Source organism: Watersipora subatra, chromosome 8 (genome assembly GCF_963576615.1).
Source record: "Watersipora subatra chromosome 8, tzWatSuba1.1, whole genome shotgun sequence".
NCBI classification, from domain to species: Eukaryota; Metazoa; Bryozoa; class Gymnolaemata; order Cheilostomatida; family Watersiporidae; genus Watersipora; species Watersipora subatra.
In genome coordinates, this window is record NC_088715.1 from 51,835,542 (window position 1) to 51,857,482 (window position 21,941).

General features: G+C 35.3%; 2 protein-coding genes across 4 annotated transcripts in view; one reads left to right on the forward strand and one right to left on the reverse strand.

The window, feature by feature from the left end:
- The window catches only part of LOC137402139 (arginine--tRNA ligase, cytoplasmic-like), a 38,403-nt gene extending 32,819 nt beyond the window's left edge, over positions 1-5,584 (reverse strand). The window contains exons 1-3 of the mRNA XM_068088610.1: positions 5,449-5,584; positions 3,294-3,443; positions 1,754-1,960 (exon numbers count right to left, since the gene is read on the reverse strand). Coding sequence (XP_067944711.1) covers positions 1,754-1,960; positions 3,294-3,443; positions 5,449-5,502 — 411 coding nt within the window. The 5' untranslated portion in view covers positions 5,503-5,584. The remainder of the gene's footprint in view (positions 1-1,753; positions 1,961-3,293; positions 3,444-5,448) is intronic.
- A 4,967-nt stretch (positions 5,585-10,551) lies between these two features.
- Positions 10,552-21,941, forward strand: part of LOC137402163 (zinc finger protein 358-like) — a 61,168-nt gene continuing 49,778 nt past the window's right edge. For all 3 annotated transcript variants that reach the window (XM_068088643.1, XM_068088644.1, XM_068088642.1), the window contains exons 1-2: positions 10,552-10,644; positions 21,343-21,490. In XM_068088643.1, the coding sequence (XP_067944744.1) occupies positions 10,579-10,644; positions 21,343-21,490 (214 nt within the window). In that variant the 5' untranslated portion in view covers positions 10,552-10,578. The remainder of the gene's footprint in view (positions 10,645-21,342; positions 21,491-21,941) is intronic.

Consider the following 21,941-nt stretch of genomic DNA (forward strand, 5'->3'; position numbering starts at 1 on the left):
TGCCAGTCTCGTCGCTGTCAGTGCAACAATACAGATCTCAAGTGTACGGACATGTGCAGAAGCAGCTGCTGTAGCAACAGAAGTAATGAGGATGAAGATGAAAGTAGTGATGCAGAAGACTCAGATGACTGTGAAATAGAACGCTAGTATTTGAGTGGTATTGTAACATCATATCATATTTGATTAGAATACATATGTGTCACACCGTATAATAGACTGACTAATTGCGATTTCACTTGCATAATAAAGTAAACGGTTCAACATAATAAGCATTAATAATGAATATATGTATACTAAAATGTTATATATACATGGTCTGAGTATTTAAAAATATTTTTAATTTTGTTTTGCAGATCTGTAATGATATATAAGTTGCGGAATAACAAGGACAAACTGTAAAGCTGCCACAATATCAACCAAACTGAGAACACATAATATTATATAATACAATTCTAATATTATAATATTTGAAGGATAAATATTTTAATGTTATCAGAATTGATTCCAACTTAGGTTATTGCTAATTATTTAGTATTTATATGCCATTTTCATTACTACATTGTTGGTAGAAGCACATGAAACATTACAGATATTTATTTAATTTAAATAAATATAATATATATAATATAATATAAATACAATATATTTAACTTAAATTAATATAATATATTAATTAAATTGCTCAAAAATGAACAATCTGAGAGGTGTAGAAACCAGATATTTGAAATCAGCTCAAAATTCTGATCTACATGTAGATGCCACTCTTATCACATAGCCCACCTCCAAAAGGAATAAATCACTTTTTTTGACAGCTTTTTGATGCCCTCCTGCTCTACTATATGTATAACATAAACTTTGAATCCACCTTAAATAGATTTAGCTACCTAAACACACATACTTAAAGCTATGCTTCAGCACGTATTTTTAACTATTTTACTGAATTTTCCCTATTTATCGCTAAAATTTTGTCACTTATCAGTTTCTGTTTTTGATTTCACTATAAGTTTCAGAGAACCTGTTTAAAGCTCTTTTCAACCTAATTCGGCAAGAAAGCTCGAATATTATAGCTTTCGTAATGACCTATATTTTTGTTAGAATGTTAAGTGAAGTTGCCTGACCACCGACCTATTAAAAGAGATCGCAACTCCAACTTTTCCACTGGTTTCAAAGGAAAAATATTGTTTTACACACAAGAATTGCTTAACTCAAAGAAATTGGTCATAATGTCTCATTCAGGCGTTGTGAAAGTATTTTAGGCAAACAGCATTTTAGCGTCTTTGTTATTTTGACATATGTAATAAGCACATGTACTGCCAAAGTTGAACTCGGTCGAAAATTTTGTTGACTTCGTATGGTGAAAAAAAGTCGCACGGCGAGGTAAAAAATCGTCATGTTCCACTCTGTGAGGCGGAAAAAACTGTATATCAGGGTAAGCATATCCTAAGGGTGCACTGTATCACATTTCATGAAAAGTATCACACTTCATGAAAAATGTCACATCCCATGAAAAATACCAAATCATGCTAAAAATGTAAAACTAGCAGAATGTAAGCAAAATCTATTAATGAAAAATGTATTTATAACAGACACTCGGAACCAGCCATATCATTTCTATATGTTAATCCCGGGCTCGGTAAACACTGGCCAAGGATGGTTCAAGATGCTATCTCAACCGCATACCCAGATCTTTTAGGTTCATACTGATAAACTGATTCACACTCACTATATGCTGATTCTCGCAGATTCAACTTACCTGTGCGAGACTGAGAGCATTATTGCACTGATAGTCACCAAACTTTGGGTTAGTTGCTATGGAAACCAACGCTTTTGGTGACTTTCCTTCGAGCTCCGGAAAAGCTCTTGCTATAGCTTTGGTGAAGAGATCGGTGAATGTGCTAATAAAGTCAGTCATGAAATCATTGTGTAGTTTCTCCCCTTGTTTTTCAGCAGCCTCTATAGCCTGAATGTAATGAAATGCATATATATTAGTCAATATTCACATGTAACAGCATTGCTAGCAAATATTTTTCTGCTCAGGATAAAATCTTTGCGGAGACTAAATCTCACTATCGCTAATATAAATACAGTAAAAGTTCCTATAGTATAAACCTCCTATAACATATATTCCTCTTACTGTCATGCATTCATGTAGAGTTTTTGCTTTATACTACATAAAAAAACTCCTATAATGTGAAGCACTAAGTTGATGCAAGTTCTCAAATTTGATTTGAATAAGGAGAGTTCTACAGTTAGCCTTAAAATATCGTTTTCTTGCCACACTTGGGAGATAAAACGACGTATAGGGTATCTCTATTATATACACTGGTACCATCGTAGAATAGCGCTCCGTGAGAGATCGTCAGCTGTGCGGATGAAAGACAGTAGGTGCACAATTATTCAGAAATACTTGAAAGGGGTCGAATAGTGCAGTTGTGAGAGTGTCTACCATCTGAATGTCACAAATTAGAGTTTCATTGAAACCAATCTTTTATCATAACATCTAGCCCTAGCTTCGGAAAAGTGGACAGACATCTACGACAAAAGGATTGTTTTGTAGAAAACAATCCTTTTTCTTTTACTTAATAGTACGTTTTGGTGTTGTTTTGATACTATAATAAAAAAATTGCAAACAAAAGCATCTTTTTCAAAAATTCATAGCAAAAGTTTCGTGTTTATAATGATAAAATTGTCTATAAGAATGGCTGACAACGACAAAATGACGTCACGAAAAAAACGAAGGATAAAAACAGTTAAACTGGCAGCACAGAGACTGATCAATAAAGAAGATGTTGTTGTATTCCTCTGGCAACTAGATGCCCAATTCAGATGCTCCTACAAGTAAACCTTCGAAATAAACAGTGATGATTGTGAACAATCTATATGAATCTTGGTGTTTGTCTGTCGCCTGTCTAGTTATAAAAATGTTTTAGAAATGAAAAATCCGCTTCGCACTAGATTTGAACTTGGAACCTCCAGACAGACATACTATCCACTATGCCACACGACCTATTTGCGATACAATGGATTAAATATGCACATAATCATTACTTCAATTAAAATACACAACTTAGGAATGTACTATTGTCACTACTAGCCAAGCTTATTAGCTACTAGATGCATTAGAAATCATTACGGGATCATTATGTAATGATTATTAAGCTGACTTCAAACATGGCTTTTTTATAATAAAGATTTAGATTAGCTTAAGTTACTAGCTTAAGTTACTCAAATTCATTGTAGCTAGTTATCAGCTAGTTATTCCAAAACCAACAAAACGCAAGACCAAGTGATACCCTCGTCAGAATGTTGATTCTGTATTTGAGCTTAGCATTCTGAGTTCTCATTGCCTCCAGCTCAGCTGTCACCAGCTGGTTAGGAATCTCTGTTTCTCCGCCATTTTCAAGCAAAGTCAACTCCTCTTCGATGCGACGTATCTCAGCCTCCTGGAGAGATCAGTCAAAATGGGATAACATCAGAAGTTAAGAAGCTTTTAAAATCTTGAAAAAACAAGATATTCAACGCTTTTCTGCTCAAACATTTACATGATGAATGTGGCAAGATTAAGTTGTTACAAGCTGGTTAAGGAATAAAAGAATTTTGAATATAAAACAAATATTAAACTATAAATAAATAAAACCAATATAATATCCCAGCTGAAATTTTATCATATGTTAAATATGATGTGAGATCTGAGCATCAATAGCTGATACAATAATTGTTTATAATTTTATTTGTTTATATTTAATTTATTTGATTATATTTAATTTGTTTATCTTACAATAATAGTTTATATAATAGTTTAACTCGTGGTAGAAAAAAAACATGCAAACAAACTATCAAAAAGAAATTTGTTGTACTCATATAGCAAAACATTTAACCCTGCTCAGATAAGCAATCGCGTTGGACTGCAAATGCTGATTTAACAAACTTTAAGATCACATCCAACCTCCTCTGAAGAAATAATACTGCAGTGTGTTATGATGGTGTAAAGAAATGTTGCATAGAAAACTGAAACATGTTTTGATGGGAATGAATGTTGCATCATCTGCAGTGAATTGTAAAGCAAATCTTGATGTCATCGAAAAGAATATCTGCCGAGTAATTATTTTATTATTTTGCCAGCTACACTTAATCATGGTCTAGCTTGGCAATATTTCTTGTTGTAAAAAACTGATCATACGACGGCAAAATCAAAATTAGTTAAAGCTTACATTTGAACAATAACGTGTGAACGGCTGATGAGTACAAGAAGGGCCTACCATGAAAAAGCAAAACTTTACATGCTCAATTTACCCAATGAATATACATTTAGAAAAACGATGTAAAATAGCTATGTAAAAAAACGATGTAAAAAAATAGTAAAATAACTATGTTGACCTTGCACACATATGTGAATGGACCATTAAAATATCTATGGTAAAACCGGAAGGTATGAAAATACGTAAAACAGAAGGACAATGAGGATAGGGTGAAAAGGAATTTGCCTAATTGATCTGGAAACCCTGCATGATCGACAGCAATCTTGAACTACGATGCTTTGTAGCAGGTAACTGAGCAGTACCACCAGTTGTTAGGATAAAATAATTACAACCCGAGTACTAAGCCTAACTATGTTCAATTAAACACTAAATGCTGACAAAATGATGGACATATAAAATTCAATTATACTGAGAACTAAAGCATCTACATTTTTTCTTTTACATCTCGTTCTTTTTTGTCTGTAGCCAGTAAGTGAAAAAATAAAATTTTATTTTGAGCAAAAATGCACACTCCACAGTTAGTCCATCAAGCAGTGTTCTTATACATCAAAAATTCTAGTCAAATTTATAGCAGACTTGTAGAGTAGTATTCGTGATGGGATTAAAGAGAAAATGGTAATCAGATCGATGGCTGCTTTAGAAAATTTTAGAATTGTATTATTGGGCCACAATTTTTTCAATGTGCATTTATTCTAATCTGTTAGGTCAACTATTTTAGGCTAGACATTTTTGCCCCAGCTTCATTATATCAATGTTTTAACAATTTTGACAGACCTGATCACAGAGCAAGTCACCAACCCTAATACATAGCAACCCCAAAATCTGCAAAAGGTTCATAAACATTAACACTGGTATTCTATTAATAAAAACTCTCAAAACTTTAACCATTGCTAAATTCTAAAGCCTTTTTTATAAATACGAATACCAAATGACCAGTAACTGCAACTGAATTGGCGTAGCACAATCTTTCAGGTACTCCTAAACTAAAAATAAATACAGTAAGCAATAACCATATTTATGAAATCAAGGAGTGCAGACAAACGCCGGCGTACGATATTTGGTAACTAAACAAAATAAAAAATATATAGGCCTATAGTAAACTGCAAGATTTTTTCAAATAAATATTTGCAGAATGGGGAACTAATGGTGAACAGTCAGAACATGTTTTTGAACAACTGCTATTACATACAGCTTTGTCAGCCCGAGAAGAAAAGGCTTGAATTTCATCATCGGTGATATCCATTTTACAATTGCCAGTTAATTGAATTGACACGCGCACTCGATGGATCGACTCAATGTATTTGTAAATTTCCGGTTAAGTTAGCTTCAAAGCCGGAAAACTATTTTATAGTATATTTATTAATACTTAGCAAGCTACTAAACGTATGCGCTGCAGCTATAGTTTGACTCGCTGAGATTATGACTACTTTAGAAAAAGATTGTCCAATAAAATGATTCGACTATGTAAAACAACCAATAATAACTGACTATGCAATTTGTCACATCAAGTAGGTTTTGTCAGCGATAGTTTAGCTCCCAGAAACTCGCTAAATTGCTTTGACAGATTGTATTATACATGTACTGGTATTTTTCGACAATGTATCATAATGTATCAAATATTCTTGCTTATTCCAATATTCTTGGAAATATTTCTGCTAAGTTTGTCATTCGCTGGTTTGCGTAGTACATAGAAGTTGTAGTGTGTCGGTTTAATGTTAGCGATAGATGTCACGACAAAGACATTACGTTCGATCACATATTGTTTGAAAGTTTGTGATGTGTGCGCTTCAACCTCTATTCATATTTTTTATGCACTTTATCTACTTAATAGCGCCTAAAGTTTAAATTGCTAGCTTTCTTTCAATGATAACCATGACGCATAAAATGTTCCACTTAAGCAACGTTTATGCCCTGCGTTTTTCAAAAGGATTTGTTATTAGCTAAAAAATTGATAGGCCTAACATCAGCGTTTTGAGATGGTATGGCGGTAAGGATATTATAGGTTGGAAATTTAACTTCAGTTCTACACCTGCAGTGAATTTCAAAGTTTTTAAAAATTATCCTTCTACTTAATCAAATAAATTTTGCATTATATGTGTTTGATAATTCGAAAATCATAGCAAGAATATTGAACTGCTCAGTAAACTCTTTAAAATATGGCAGTTTTGAAAATAACCACCATACATTTTTATTCCTATTTACATATATCGGCGGATAATGTTTTTCAGATATTATGTTTGTATTGATTTAAGCTCAGTGAATATTAGTAAGTCATTAACTAGTTTTCTCACTTACTGCTTTTGCCACATTGACGATATGCACTGGTTTATAACAAGTCTTATAGGCTCCTTTTTAGATTTTAAGTTTTGTCAAGACATCTACAATTATTGTTCACTCGTATATACACTGCTGTTAAATAGTTTAAAACAATTTTTGGTTATGCATTTTTGGTGCATTTTGCTTTAGGTAGGCTAGTTAGCGGACAGTTTGCTTTTGTCATGTTGTTGCCATATTGGATTTGGAAACTTTTTGCAATATTTCATCTACTGTACTGAACTAATATGTGGAATATTTGAAAGTACAATTTTAACATTTATAATGGTCAAATTTTTAATTGTCATTTTCTGAATTGTTTACAACTTAGTAAATTGAATGAAGCACCAAAATGTTATAGTATACAATATTGCACACGTTCAATAACTGATAAATATCTAATCCAGCATGTTTTGCAAACTTCAGTGCTTTTAGGAAGATAAATATCTCAAAACAAATATTGTAGAGTATTATGTGCTTAGAGAGAATAGCTTATAAGTACAACATTTGACAAGAAAACTGTATTTAAAGGTTATTTAAAGGTTAAAGCCGAGCTATGTGAATAGACTGGTTAAAGCATAACTGCCAAGACCAGCTTTCGTTGTTTTTTAATAGGTAAATCAGACACGTTGATTCTGGCTGATTTTGTACTCAAAATAAAGCTTGGTCCACTAACTTTCAAAGTCATTTTTGTTTTTGAAGGATTTTGTACAGCGATTCACTATCGGTGTCGTAAACGACACAATCGACGCAATCGACACAACAATCCCCGCCATAAATATGTGACGTAGCCTAGTTTTTTAGGGACAGAAGTTGGGGATGTTTAGTGCGATTTAGAATTATAGAGATGGGTGTCTTAAAACCAATTATTCTCTAATTTCAGCTCTCAAAATAATCTCAGTTTTTTCTGAAAGGTAAATAAGCTATTTACTATTGTTTGTTACAGGATGTTTAATAGGCTGAACGCCGAGAAAAATGAGCTCGAAACAAGCGCGGTTTTATCACAAGCTGGCGTTGTTATCGCGCTTTTTTGAGCTCATTTTTTTGGCGTTCAGTTTATTAAACATCCTGTAACAAGCTACAAGCAATGTTAAATAGCTTATCTACTTTCCACAAAAGACTGAGATTGTTTTGACGGCTGAATTTAGAGAACAATGGGTTTTAAGACGCTCATCTCTATAATTATAGATTGGAATAAACATCTCCAACTGTCATCCCTAAAAAGCTAGGCTACATCACCTATTTGTGGACGGGGCTTTTTGTGTCAATCGTGTCGTTTGTGACAATGATATTGAATCGCTGTAAACTAAGCTTCAAAAACAAAAATGGAGTGGACCAATCAATGATTTACAAAACTAAAAACAATGAAAGCTGTTTGTGGCTGTTATTCTTTAAGTATATTTGTTTCGCATTAGAGTTTCTATAATAAAGCTTGCATTTATTGTGCATAGTCCATCCATATTTGAGTACAAAATATCACCTCTCAAGATTTTCAAGGCACGTAAAGAACTCCCTGCATGCTTTGCAAAATTTTATATTACAAAAACACAACGATTCGTTTTGACAAAAGCTGATGTCTCCTTCACCAACAACACTCACTACCTACTATCCTTTAATAACTTCCATATAAATAGAATGCTCGGCGATATTCATTTGGATTACACTAGTTGTTATCTATCATGAATTTTTTGTACTTTTTGATGACTGAATGACAAGTAACACTGAAATCTAGTGTCACAAATGAGAAACCTATTATCTTTTCTTTGTGAATAAATTGTTTTTATCAGTGGAATAACTATTTTAGCAGAAGCGCTTGTACACTGATTGTAGTATGACTTAGCAATTCCGGCGGGGTTCTCCTACCGTATACCTGGGAGCTTAGTACCCGCCTAAAGATCATAGCTTTTCATAGTAATGCGCATTACTGCGACTGGTTAGCATTGAACCCCTTGGGTATTTGTGCATGCTACCTTGTGCAGATGTTACTGCATCCATTACCTCTATTTTTTTATAATACTGTTGTTTTTACCTCTTAGCATTTTTTATCTCATTACTTATTCAGGTCTGCTTTTCCTAATGTTTTTTTTATGTGCTTTAGGCATCCAATTTCTGTCATCTATATCTTGCAGAATTCCATTTTTTTCTTACACTACAACAATATCTAGTCAAATTGCCAAGACATTCTAAAGTTTTAAAGCATGTGAGCATGATCATCCATGCTAACCCCATGATTGTTGTGGTTGTTTCATGCCATACTCATTTCACAAGACAGTATACGCGCCTCTGGGCGCATGAGTATATTGCTCCATGTTGTGAGTTACTGTTACCCTTTTGGATTTATCTATGAGCATTCACTTATTCAGATGGTTTCCAGAATTATTGTGTCATCTTTTAATTGCTTAGTTCAACTTGATGTTATTGGTTTGGCAGACAAATCACTATTAGCTATTAAATGGCAACTTCAAATAAGTATTGCTACTTGCAAAAGCCACAACAGAAAATTTTTATATTCCTTTAGACTTGCTCTAAAGTCAGTTTATGCATTTGCATTGAAATCCTAAAATCTGACTCATGTGAATGAATTCTTGCAAGATTGTCAAGAATACACTAACTTTTTGAATGTTCTTAGATTTCATGTGGCAATAAACTACTTTTTTCACCAAATACTATGAATTAATAGTAAGAAAAGATGAGATTTTTAGTCAGTTTTATTTACACGTTTTACATGTACATTGTAAGTCTTTGCACTGGTATTATTCAATTTTTCAATATACATGTATTTATTTTTATTCATGTATTTTTTCATATTTGGCGTTGTGTGAGGTAGTGGCTTGTTACGCCGTGGTGTTGGTGATTATCCCAGCTAGAGTCATTTTATCATTTACAGCACCGATACATAACCTTTTTTAAAGGTTGATTTGCAATAAAAATTTGCATTACAGTTATTTGATATCAAAAGGTTCGCCATGTCTTACTCTGCTGTGTTGTAGGTGCATAATATGTGGAAATGTGATTACTAGCTTTTAAAAGCTCAAAAACGAACAGTTAATCGCAACCATCACAAACTCTGCCGTTGGCTAGAATCCCTCTCAAAACGTCTCCAATTGGGCATAATTGAACATGATGCGCTTTTGTTTACACTTTCATGCAACCTAAATCGTCAATATATTTTCACAAATATACTTCACACATTCAATAAAACTATGTCTATTGTCCTTACGCCTCTATTTCATAATCATTGTAATGCTGTCACTTTGAGCATATATATCTCAAAACCTAGCCTAAAAGTCAGTTTAATTTTTTAACCATAGCTTGAGGGGGTGCATATCATCCTCTGATAAATATGAGGAGCCTGTTGGTCATCTGTGATGGTCGAAAAATGTTGCAGAAACTGTTCTCGCCATTTGGCGGGGAAGTATGGGTTACATGATCAGATTACGACAAGATAATTAGTTTAAGCTGAAACGAAATCATAAATTAGCGAGCATCTGTATTTGATAAGGGCTTTTCGGTGGAACTCGAAGTGTTTGTCAAAAAATTAGTGCTACAAAAAGTATTAAAATTGAGCCTTTTATTGGTCTTTCATTTCATGTTATCACATGTCAAAACAATAACCCTGACGAGTTGCCTACGTCATTAAACTAAAGGGATTCCAACCTGCGGCCATTTTTTTAACTGTTCATTTTTTAGCTTTTAAGAGCTTGTAATAACATTTCCACATATTTTGAACCTACAACACAGCAGAGTAGGACATGGTGAACTTTTGATACCAAATCACTGTAATGTAAATTTTCTTGTAAGTCAACCTTTAAAGATAATTTGACATGTTGTAGGCAAGACTTATTCATGTCTCCATGGTAAATTAGACTTTACATCATGCATCTCTTGTCTGTGTCCACCTCAGAAGCTATTCATTATTAGGGAGTATCGTGAGGTAGTGTATCAAAAAGCAGTGTATAAATGCTCCTGTCTGTTTCCAGAGAGCGAGTGACACACAGAGTTCACCATGTCTGCGAGGATGCCAACAAAAATGCAACCCAGGCGTAACCCTCTTCTCACCATGGCCAGATATGTATGTTTATAGCTTTAATATTTCGGTCATTTTTTACTTATTGGTGCTTTATAGCTACTGTTTTTAGTCTTTCAAAGCTGTATCATTTTTTGTATTTCTTTTTTACATTACTTCTTTATTAATCTTCTCTTCATTTGTTTCTCTGTGTTTTACCTCTCCTTTTTTCATTCCCTCCTCTCTTGTTATGCTTCCTTTTCTTATAGCTTCATCTTTGACTTGAAATCTTACCGGGCTAACCTTTTGCATTTTCCCGTTTTTCGGCCTTTCGCTTTGTCATTCTATTAGTATTATCGCATCATCTTGTTGTATCTACTGTTTGGAGAGGTTGCCCTTCACATACATGCCTGCACACACACATATGCACAACCCAGGGAATTTTATTTCTACCCTTCGTCACGGATGGCTGCCAGTGGGAATGTAGCCATCAGTATTATGGTTATGTCAATCGTACTGCTGGCTCACACTGTTCTCTACTACATACCTATCAAACCCAATAAAATTGATTCTCTTGATTTCCCCAAAAACCGATGCGCACTGGTGAAATAGCAAACAAATGTTTGTTATTGCAGCATGTTTATGGACATTAGGAGTGCTGGACATTCATGTCAGTCATTTTATTTATCCTGATGATTGCTAGCGAGAATGCATGAAAATGAAATACAAATTGGGGCTTAAGGGATGTAGTAGTATGCTTTTTTTAAGAAATGAACTCGCTCTAAAATGAATTCATAATTCAAATTCAGACTATACATGTCCAGAGTTTTTAATATAAGTTGTAATACCGCTATTTGAATGCCGCCTTTATTTGAATGCCACCTCTATTTGAATGCCACCGTTATTTGAATGCCACCTCTATTTAAATGCCATTATGGGAGAAAGGTTGAAGAATAGAGAGCCACCCTATAATTGAATGCAAATTCTATTCGACCGCCACTATTTGACATTCTTAATCTTTAGGAACCCATAATGGCAGGTGTTCAGTAGAAAAGTGTCCACCAAACCATACAAATAATGATTCCTGTATATCAATAACAATTAATCTGTTTATCGTTGCTGTTCGTATTTAAGTCCGTTTTTTTAATTCCAAATCGTCAAATTTTTTTCATTAAAACTTTGAATGCAAAGCCATAGAAATACTTAATAATTGTACCAGGCTAATAGTTCCTTGTTTAACGCGGTTTTGATACATTGATGATGAGAAGAAAGTTTTAGCATTCTCGAGGGAGTTTGTACTGCTGTCTTTTTGAGGCTAACTTTTTGAGGCTGTTTTGATTATAAGGGTTTCTCTTCAGTTTTGCTAGAGGTGTATATTCTAAATGGCATCATGTATGAGTTTTTGCTCTGCTAAAAAATTGTTTGGTTGCTAATATCGACTAGCTCAGCTGTGCAAAAGAGAAATTGAGGTAAGAAGACACTGTGAAAGGTATTCAACAGCCAGAAAAATATGGAATGCTTCTAAACGAAAACAACAATCAGAATACAACTGGTCGAGCAAATGATGCTAAAATTTTGGTTTCAAAATATTAATTTTTGTTTCCAAATGCATTATAAATATGGCTTATTTATGCCAGTTTCTCTTAAATGTATATTCGTAGCATTTGATAGATTAGTATTATATAACTTGGAAAATTGCAGATTTGTAGCATATTATTTGATAGCATCATTTCAGTTATTGGAACTCAGTTTACAATGGCTTACAATGATCAATCGTCGTAACTCCTTTTCTATGGCACATAAAAAACCAGTTTTGGCTGCAAACTATAGCCGACATATCAATGAGTGCAATGAGCTTTTATGCAACCTTGTTAAATATAGTTATAAAATGAAAATATGCCTTCAAATCTAAACTGACACTTACATAAAAAATTTGAAAGCTCCAACAAATTGCAATGCAGACTATAAGATCATTCTAGGTTAATTGCAAGCAGTATATATTAACTGATAGAGATATGTATAACCTTCCCCAGCATATTTATTTCAAGATCTACAACATGTTGAAAATAAGTTAGCAAATCTCTTGTATCCAAAAATGTTAATGTCGCTCCGCCAGAATAAGAGTGCAATCGCTCCGCCGGAATAAGAGTGCAAAATATAGGCGACATTCGATTCGCCCGTGAAATGGTTAATATTATCTTCTCAAAATTGTGATCAGGTGTTTGAAAAATACAATGCCACCCTGTATTTGAACGTCACCTCTAATGAAGCACTGCTATAGGGGAAGGGTTGAAAAATAGAGCTTCATGACGTTCAAATAAAAGTTTTACGGTACAATATTTTGAGATATCTCCTAAAACATACAATTTATATTGCAAATGTTTTAACAGATGTTCATAAATGTCAAGGACAAAATGTTTCTTAATTTTGTAAAACATTCTCATGTGGTAAAGCCTTCTCTTCAATTCGGATGCCCGCAGTAGAATTTCATTGTCTCTAATTTTGCTTTCAATATGCCTCTGCATTTAGGGGTAGCATCATTTTTCTGCTTGACTTTTGTTGTAATAGGTATCACCATGCGCAAGTTTGAGCTTAGCAGTTTTTAGATTAAAGTTGGGTAATAGTTGATGAAATTTGCCTGAGTTATTCTAGTTGGTTTAACAAAAAGCCACAACTTGCATTTTGTCCTGTGAGCCATGCTTCATTATTGTCATTCTAGTTTCATTTGCCTATTAACGGTAAGCAATATACAGTAGACGCTTCTACAACATAAATAATCTGTTCTGAGAATGTTTACGTTATAGAGATTTTATGCTATACGATTGCTAAAATACATAATAGCGGCATAATCCATTCCAAGATCGTCCCAAACTCACCTCTTTGACTCTTAAAAAAAAAACTCAAACTTAATTTAGTGATTGTGCAGTAACTGTGGTATTATTGGTTTATGTCAACACTGTTTCTGTTTTTTACATCACTTTCACTGGTTTAGGATGAAAGATTACGATAGTTTTACGTTAAGGGCAGCTCACACCTTTGACGTCAATTTAAATTATTTTTCCACTTTTTCTTAGGTGATGCTGTCTATCATGCAAAAAAAGTAAAAATTATTGTATGCCTAAAATAATGTAAAACAAAAATATATGTTTTCGCGTTGTAAGAGCAGTGTCTGTCCATCCATTTTCCAAAACAAGGGTTAGAGGTAAGGTTAAAAGATTGCTTTCAACACGACTCCCTAGACATGTCATTCAGCTTGGTAGACTGACACTCTAACATCTGCACCGATTGAAACCCTTGAGAGGTTTCTGAATGGTCTTGGACAATCGGTCTAACGACGATTGGTTTAATTCCAGTTAGTCCAAAGCTAGTTCGACTAAAATCAACTCGTCTAATGATAAGATTGGTCCAACGACGCGTTCGCTATGATATGATTGATCTAATAAACCAGCTACAGAAGGAACAAACATTTGTTGAAGAGCAGCTTGAATTCATTGAATCTAACACTATACTCAAGGCAAAATACATTGAACATAAGTAGAGAATCTTCACTGTCTTTAGCGAGAAACGCAATAGTGAGATTGTACTAGTATTTTATTAGTATAATATGCACCATTGTCTCTAGCAAATGTGGCAGCACAGAAAACGATGCTTCTAAAGCTAACTAACAGACTCATTATTCAAATAAATTTGAGAACCTGCTCTGACTTGACTATATATATGACTCATATTGACTTAGATATTGACTTACATTATATGGAATTTTTTTAAGTAATATGAAGCAAAAACTTGACAAAGATCCTTTACGTTAAGTAGAATTTATGTTAAAAAAGGTTCAAGTTATAGGGGCATATACCGCACAAAAGGAACGAAAGGAGGTTCTATGGTGTTTTTCATTGAGAGGAATGTTGGCGGATATTGTCATATTCGTTGATTGGCTCATAACCAGGAAAGATTTTTGCAGTCTGCTGGAAGTTTGTGCTGTAAACCAACCAGAAAAGGTTATAAACTAATTCACATTTTGGTCGTGAATTAATGCGATTTTCATTGTTCAAGCTTGTTAATATATTGGACTTGGATCAGCCAAAAATCTGGCACAAGGTTTGACCGATTTGATTTAGTCACAGTAGTAACCTAGCAACCAATGGTTAGCAAGCGATAATGCGACCAGTCGTTTGACATTTATTCTCTAGGCTTATGTCGTAGAGCTCGAGAAGTAGCTTATATCTTTAGATATTTAGGTCATTGTATCACATATTCTAATACTGCTGGCACATTTCATGTACCTCAATCCATTATTTCGGTTTAAAGGTCAAGTCTTATTATTATTATTATTATTATTATCAAGGTCAAGTCGTGCCCTTTCCAAGTAGTGGGTTACGACTTAACACTAAATTTGTGGATCACCAGCTCTCCACAAAATTAGTCAAACATATGGACTATGCGAAAAATCATTTATGCAACTTAATTCTCATTGTAAACAGCATAGGTTGGAGATAAGCATGCTTTAGTCTGATATTTGGATGCAAATCGAAAGGGCGAGTAGCAGTTTTATATTTAAAATTTATGGCACACACCGCACATGATCCTCAGATTAATTAAGATTGTTGAAGTTTTGCTTTGAGTGTAACTGTGGGCTCTCTCGTATGTCGGAGTGTTGTCCCAATTCTACAGAATACAATGTTCTGTTATATCAGTAGTTTCACACAAAGTTATTAAATTTTTTATATCATCATTCTGCATTACTTTGTGCCACTCACAACCTTTTATACTTATCTCTCAATTTGTTTAAGTCTTGCTATTTCATGCCTCGTTAGCCAATAGAAATTATCCTGAGCATTTTTTTAGTATTTTTAAGCTGCGAGTCTTGATCTTATATTTTATTTTATATTTTAGTTATTTGCGAATGCATCTTCAGTAGATTTTATTGTTTTATGCCAATTTTGTTACTCTGACCCTAACACTGATCAAATCATAACATTTTGTTTGAGCGTAACAGTAAATCATGTCAAGAACTGCCTCAATATTCTAGAAAAGAATACCAAATTGTAAGTTTTTGGATGGGGTTTCACCGAGTTAGCTAGTTTTTAGTCCGACATTAAATGGGAAATATAATTGCAGCATCAATAGCCATTCATAACAGGTTTCTACTCATCTTCAGTGTATATCATTGCCAATAACATAAAACCTGATGTAGCTCTCGCGAAATAATATAGGACATTGGAAAAAATAAGAGTTTCACCTGTTTTTACCAATGCTGTTTTACATTAGAGAAAACAATGATGTGCACCATTGGTTTTCTTACATGGATATATGTTTTGTTGGGTACTTGCTCAGGAGCAGTCTACCTGGTGACTCATTCATGGAGTGGCCCCGAAAAAAGTTTTCACATGGAGCTCCCCAATTTGGGGTGCGACAGAAGGAGGATTGCATATTTGTAGTCATTCTGTACTACAGCCGTATTCGTATTGTTCCTATGGGTCTCGTTTTTACCCATCGCAATAGCCTGCTGTCCCAGGCCAATCCTAGATACCATGAATTTGTTAGGATGGATTGACTTTAAATATCAATGCAGCTATAGGCTCGGTCATCTATTATTCTAATGAAATAACTATGATGACTAATGTCAAACTGAATAGTATACATGTAGGTTAAGTTTCGTGCTCTCTTACATTGGAATACTTATTAAAGTCTGAACTTCTGCTTCTAGCTATATAGGTCAACTTTTTTTAGACTTATAAATACTTAGAATACTTTGCATGTAGTTCATTTTTATGCCAGCCTCTGTGTGCTGATGGTGACTGCCGCAATGGCTTCAACATGCTAAACTTTTCCAATTTGTTAATATCACTCACGAGTCAGCCGAGGCACTCGTCTGTTTATTGAACTGTGACAGCTGGTCCAACCGTTTCGATATAAGCTACATGACAACCGTGTTTTGTATATTAATCAGTTCATTGTGAGAGTTAACCGAAGTGGTTGGTTATAATCATTTCGACCCATTTTCATTCATTTCCACAGCAAGCTAGTTACGTTCACAGTGGGTATTTAAATAAGAAAGACAACAGAGCTTCACACGGACAGCTATTGTGGACAACAAATATTCTCACTCGTAAAATGAATACAAAAGTCATTAAAGATAAATTGAAACAGTTTATGAAACAATTCAAATAACTTTTTTGGGACTTGAAGGTGCTACAGTAACTGATACAAGGCATACTCTAGGCACGTTAACTAGCAATTCTTGCAAGGTGTGAGTCAATAATAAATTTCGAGTGAGAAATTTGGATTGCCCGGAGCTGTGGTTATTATTGAGATGGCTTTAGTGCTTGCCTATTTTCTGGCGTAATGACATTGTATTATTATTTTTGTCTTATGATTTCTCTCATCGAAGTTTCGTTTGCCCGGTCAACAGGAATCGCAAACAAAATTACTGTTCACTTATCTGCTTTATAAACTAGAGAGCAAAAGTGTGTTATATTTTATTGCGTATACCCGTGTGCTTGGGTTACGCTGCTCAAGCGCAAGGCAGATGGAATTCACCTCAAAATAGACACAAAAAGTTTTTTACGTAGTATACTCCGATCTAACGCACATCGACCTCCTCCGCATCTATCCTCTATCCTGCCCTCTTTTAATTCTTGTTTTTACCACTTTTCCCATATCTCTCTCTGTCCCCCCCACCCCCCACTTTTTTCCACACTCACCCGCTTTTTTACCCTTTAGACATCTTTCATTGTTGTGACTACACACCATGGTTAATAAACGATACACTATGTTGATCAATGAGAATCACCTTCATTCGATTCGTGTGAAGCCCGCAATAGCCTTGCTGGATTTTTCCGATAAGTTTACTTCAATATCACCAGGATATTAGTTCTCTAGTCAACATTATCCAATATTTGTGATAGCTATAATGTGTGTAGAGCTATTTCTATTCCCATATTTTACTCAAAATTGCTACTCGCTAACAAAGAAAACAGCGAAGAGCAAGAATGTTCAAAACCGAATACCGAAAGAACTATCTGGATTTTTTCATGAACAATTTTAATTTGTAATAGTAATGGTCATGTAGCAGTTACAAAAAGAATATCATTATCGATTCTCATAGTCGTTTGTGTGAAGTCATAGTGGGGTCGTCGTTCCAAAGCCAATTGTGGACGCAGCTAGCACTAGTTAAAGTGAATAAAATTGACTCGACATTGCTAGGGTAAACTATTTCGGCCAATCATGGTTGTGTCGGTTCGATTTTTCCCAATGTGTTCATTTTCGACTGACGATTTGACAATATGTAACCAGGCTTTACAATGATATGAGGCTAAGTCTGTTAGTTATTGATTGCTCTGCATGCGCGGTCCATGAGCTGGTCTCTCTCTGTCTGTTGAGCCTTCACTAAGTAAGCGGCGTGTGATTCTTGTAGCAATTGGGTGCAACCTCTGTTTAACCGTGATTGTTACATAACATCACCGATGATTCACTACGTTTCCATGACGCCCTCAAGTTTGCGTCAGCCGCAAGATGGAAAGAGTAATGATCTGCAAATTAAGCAAATTTTGCTGAATTGTGAAAATGTTTCACGCTTGCGAAAGATGGAAACAGCTCTTGCAAACGATGTGCACAAAAATGCCACTCCAGCTATTCCATTTTAAACGTTTTCTACACTTCTGTCATTATTTCGATTTGAGCAATTTCGAATGTGTCGCTATGATCTGTAGCATATAATTCCTCTTTTTTTAAACAAAATGCTCATGGTAATCCGCATCATGCGAATGACCATTGAAATACCTATTGCCTGGTAACTCAGCATTAGCACACAACTCCAAATCTGCATTATCCGCGTCATGGAAAGGTAATAAATATAACATCAAACCGAAACTTCGATTTTTTTTGTTGGCTTACTAGGCAGTCAATGTTAAGCGGCGATGCTAACACTCACGTCTAGAGCCGATGCAGATACTGATGTCTAGTGTCAATGCGAACATCGATGTTTAGCGTCCATGTGGACACTGATGTATGGAGTCATTGCTGAAACTGAAATGTTTGCCCTGTGATCTTGATGCTGTTTGTTTGGGGACATTTTGCACTGTATATTTTTCTTTGGAAAATTCATAAGAAAAACCCAAAAACTAGCAAATAAATAGCTGCTCAAGCGCTATTGTTACCTAAAAATGTTGATGATCCATGTTACAATGTAAATATCCCGTCGATACTTCAACTACGGTACGTACAAATTCAGCAGTGATGCCATGACCTTGACACAACTGAAGCATATTCTCATTGGTCAAACCATTTGTCCATACAACGCGTCTTTAGCTGTATCGCCGTGTGTGACCACAGCAAATATGTGAACTACGCATCAACGATGGATCTTATCGGTGCGATTAGTCAGGTCTGTAGGCTTGTATTTGCTCACAAATACCCTGCATACATTCGAAGAAGCAGCTCAAGGCACAATCAATAAATTTCCATCTGGCGATTCCATAAAGCAACATACTTTATGTTCGCCGAGTGAGCTTATCATTGAAGCCTCTTTCTATGAAATGAAGTTTCCTGCAATGAACAGATAAAGATTCCCATTACAAGTACATACCGTAAAACCTTTGTTCGAATGACATGGCGCTATATTTTTCAAACCTTCCCTTATCGGGGTGCTTTATTAGAGGTGACGTTCTAATAAAGGGTGGCGTTGTATTTTCCAAACCCCCCATCAGTGTTGAGAAGATAATTTAACCCGTTCATGGGTGGATCGAATGTCGCCTACATTTTGCACTCTCCTTCGGGCGGAGCAACATTGCTTCCTTATTGTTGCTTATGTTTGGAACCATTTCATATTCTTCGAGCTGGTCAATACTTTTCATGATGTCTTCTGACCTTAACCCGTCTTCTGCATAGTGGAGCTAGTTGATATTAGCGTCCACACGATTTCTTAGCAGATCAAAAATTTTACGATATGCCACTTTTAATAGAAGCTTTTACCGCAAATAAATAGAAACAGCATGTAATCAAAAGTCTCAAAATGTTAGCCTCAGAATACGTAGTAGCACATTTTCTATCGTAAATGTGAAAACCTTTTCACATACATCAATGTATTAAAATCAGGTTAAACAGAGAACTGTTATTAGCCTGATACAATTACTAATTAATTCTATGGTGTTGCAATCAAAGTTTTTAACGGAAAAACTGAATAACTTGGAAACAAACAGAAACAACGAATGAATCAATTATTATTGATGTCATCCAGTCAATATTAATATGGGTTTATAGACACTTTTCTGCTTATCATTTGCCATTATGGATTTGTAAAGATTAAGACTGTCAAGTAGTATCAGTCAAATATAAGTGGCGTTTCAACCTCTCTCCCATAGTGGTGCTCAAATAGAGGTACCGTTCAAATACAGGTGGTTTTCAACTACCGGCTTTGCGGAATGGATGAGATAGAAATACTAATCACTAAACCACTTCGTAAGTTGCCAGTTAAGTCTAGCAGGGTTTCTTACTACCCTTTTACATGGATGTTTCTTCACGTGCATCTGACAAGTTAACTGACAGCCATTTTGCTAATCTATCTGCACAAATGGCAAACTTTCAGGAAAAAAAATCCGCTAGTTGTAATTTTTCACATGTACGCCAAGGTGCGTGGTGTGAAAAAGAGAGAAAAAGGGCGTTAGAAGTTGCATTACATATCCTGAGCTTTTCATATATTTCAGTAATAGCAATATCACACAGTTGCGGCTTTGAGTGAAAGTTACAATCATTACTAGCAACACTGCTAGATATATAAAAATATATTAGTCTCAAGGACCAATAACAATATTAACGAATGTGTCTCTCACAATGTGCTGAGATAACGCAGTGTTGATTGATTCATGTATCGAGGTAGCGAAGTGTTGGATAAATTCGTCTTTCAGTGTTCCAGGCTCGCGAAGTGCCGATAAATGCAAATAAACAAATGGCTTAAGATTGTCTCATGATGTCTTTGTCCTCGGCATGTAGAGCTGAAGGAGAAGAAAATATAGCTTTTGTGCTGGTATATCACACAGCATCGTGTCACTAATTTGTGTTCAGTAAAGCCTGGTTTCCATATGACGGCGCAAGGCGCGCAACAAGATGCACGACGTCGTGCGTGGGTCAGTTGTGATGTGGAAACGTCAACACACTACGATCGCGCAAAAGGCGTACGCTGATCGCAAGGATCCAACAGAATGGATCCTTGTGACTGGGGCGCGCGATGATGCATCCCACAATACACCGCTCGACTTTTTCAACCTATCCCACAATTCAAACGGAGAGCTGATTTCGGACGAAATCTGTCTCCCGTACGAAAGAGTAAGTCTGGTTTTCATATGACAGCGCAAGGTCGCAACGGAGGGCTGTTTTCCGAAGAAATCAGTATCTCAAAGTAAGGAAATTACTGACCCTGTCCAATGCAAGCATGGCGCCTACGCATGCTATGGAAACACTGCATCGCAGCCCAAGAAATGCATTGCGCACGATCATTGGGCCGCACATGATCATTGCGCTATCATATGGAAACCAGGCTTAAATGTGTGCTCATTAAGGCTGGTTCGCATTATACCGCTGTATGACGACGTTTTCTTTTCGGCGTTCATCGTTGATTATGTGAGTCGTAAACCGATGACATCGACGAAGCACCGCAGGTACGTCGGGAAAGTTTGCAGCTGTTAAACCTTCCAGATATTTCGCCGAGCATCGGCGACTGCCTTTTTAATGTGAACCATGTAAAGATTCATCAGATATTTCTTGTAGATGTCGGATGCTGGTGCTGACGGCTATACCGGTTTGACTCTTCTTTACCATCAGACGACCACACAACTCATCATCCAGTGGACTGGCACAGATATCAGCCAGTCGGAGAAGCTTGCCGCTGAACAGAATCTCTTAAAACTTCTCAAAGGTATAATAGTTGTGTATAGTTATCATTTTCAGTTTGAAAAATTGTTGCATTATACTTGCGAAAACAAATAGGATCATTTTCAATTTAATGTGATATTGTGTGTTTACATTATTTGCGTAGGTAGTAGTGCTATTATATTAGCATAAATAATTTATTTCGAGAATGTTTCCGCTGTAAGGATTTTACGTTATATGAGCTATAAAGTACATCTAAATTGCCTAATCTACGCTAAGATCGTCTCAAACTCGCCCCGTTGACCATTCAAGAAGGAAAAAAACTAAACAACTTTTGAATTTTAGTAACTGTACATTAACCATAGTATTATTGGTTTGTGTTAACTTTTCTTTTTTTACCACTTTGACTTGGTTTAGAGTCCACGGTTATAGCAATTTTAGCAATAGTACACATTTTCAATGTCAATTTAAATTGATTTTTTAATTTTTGTCTGTAA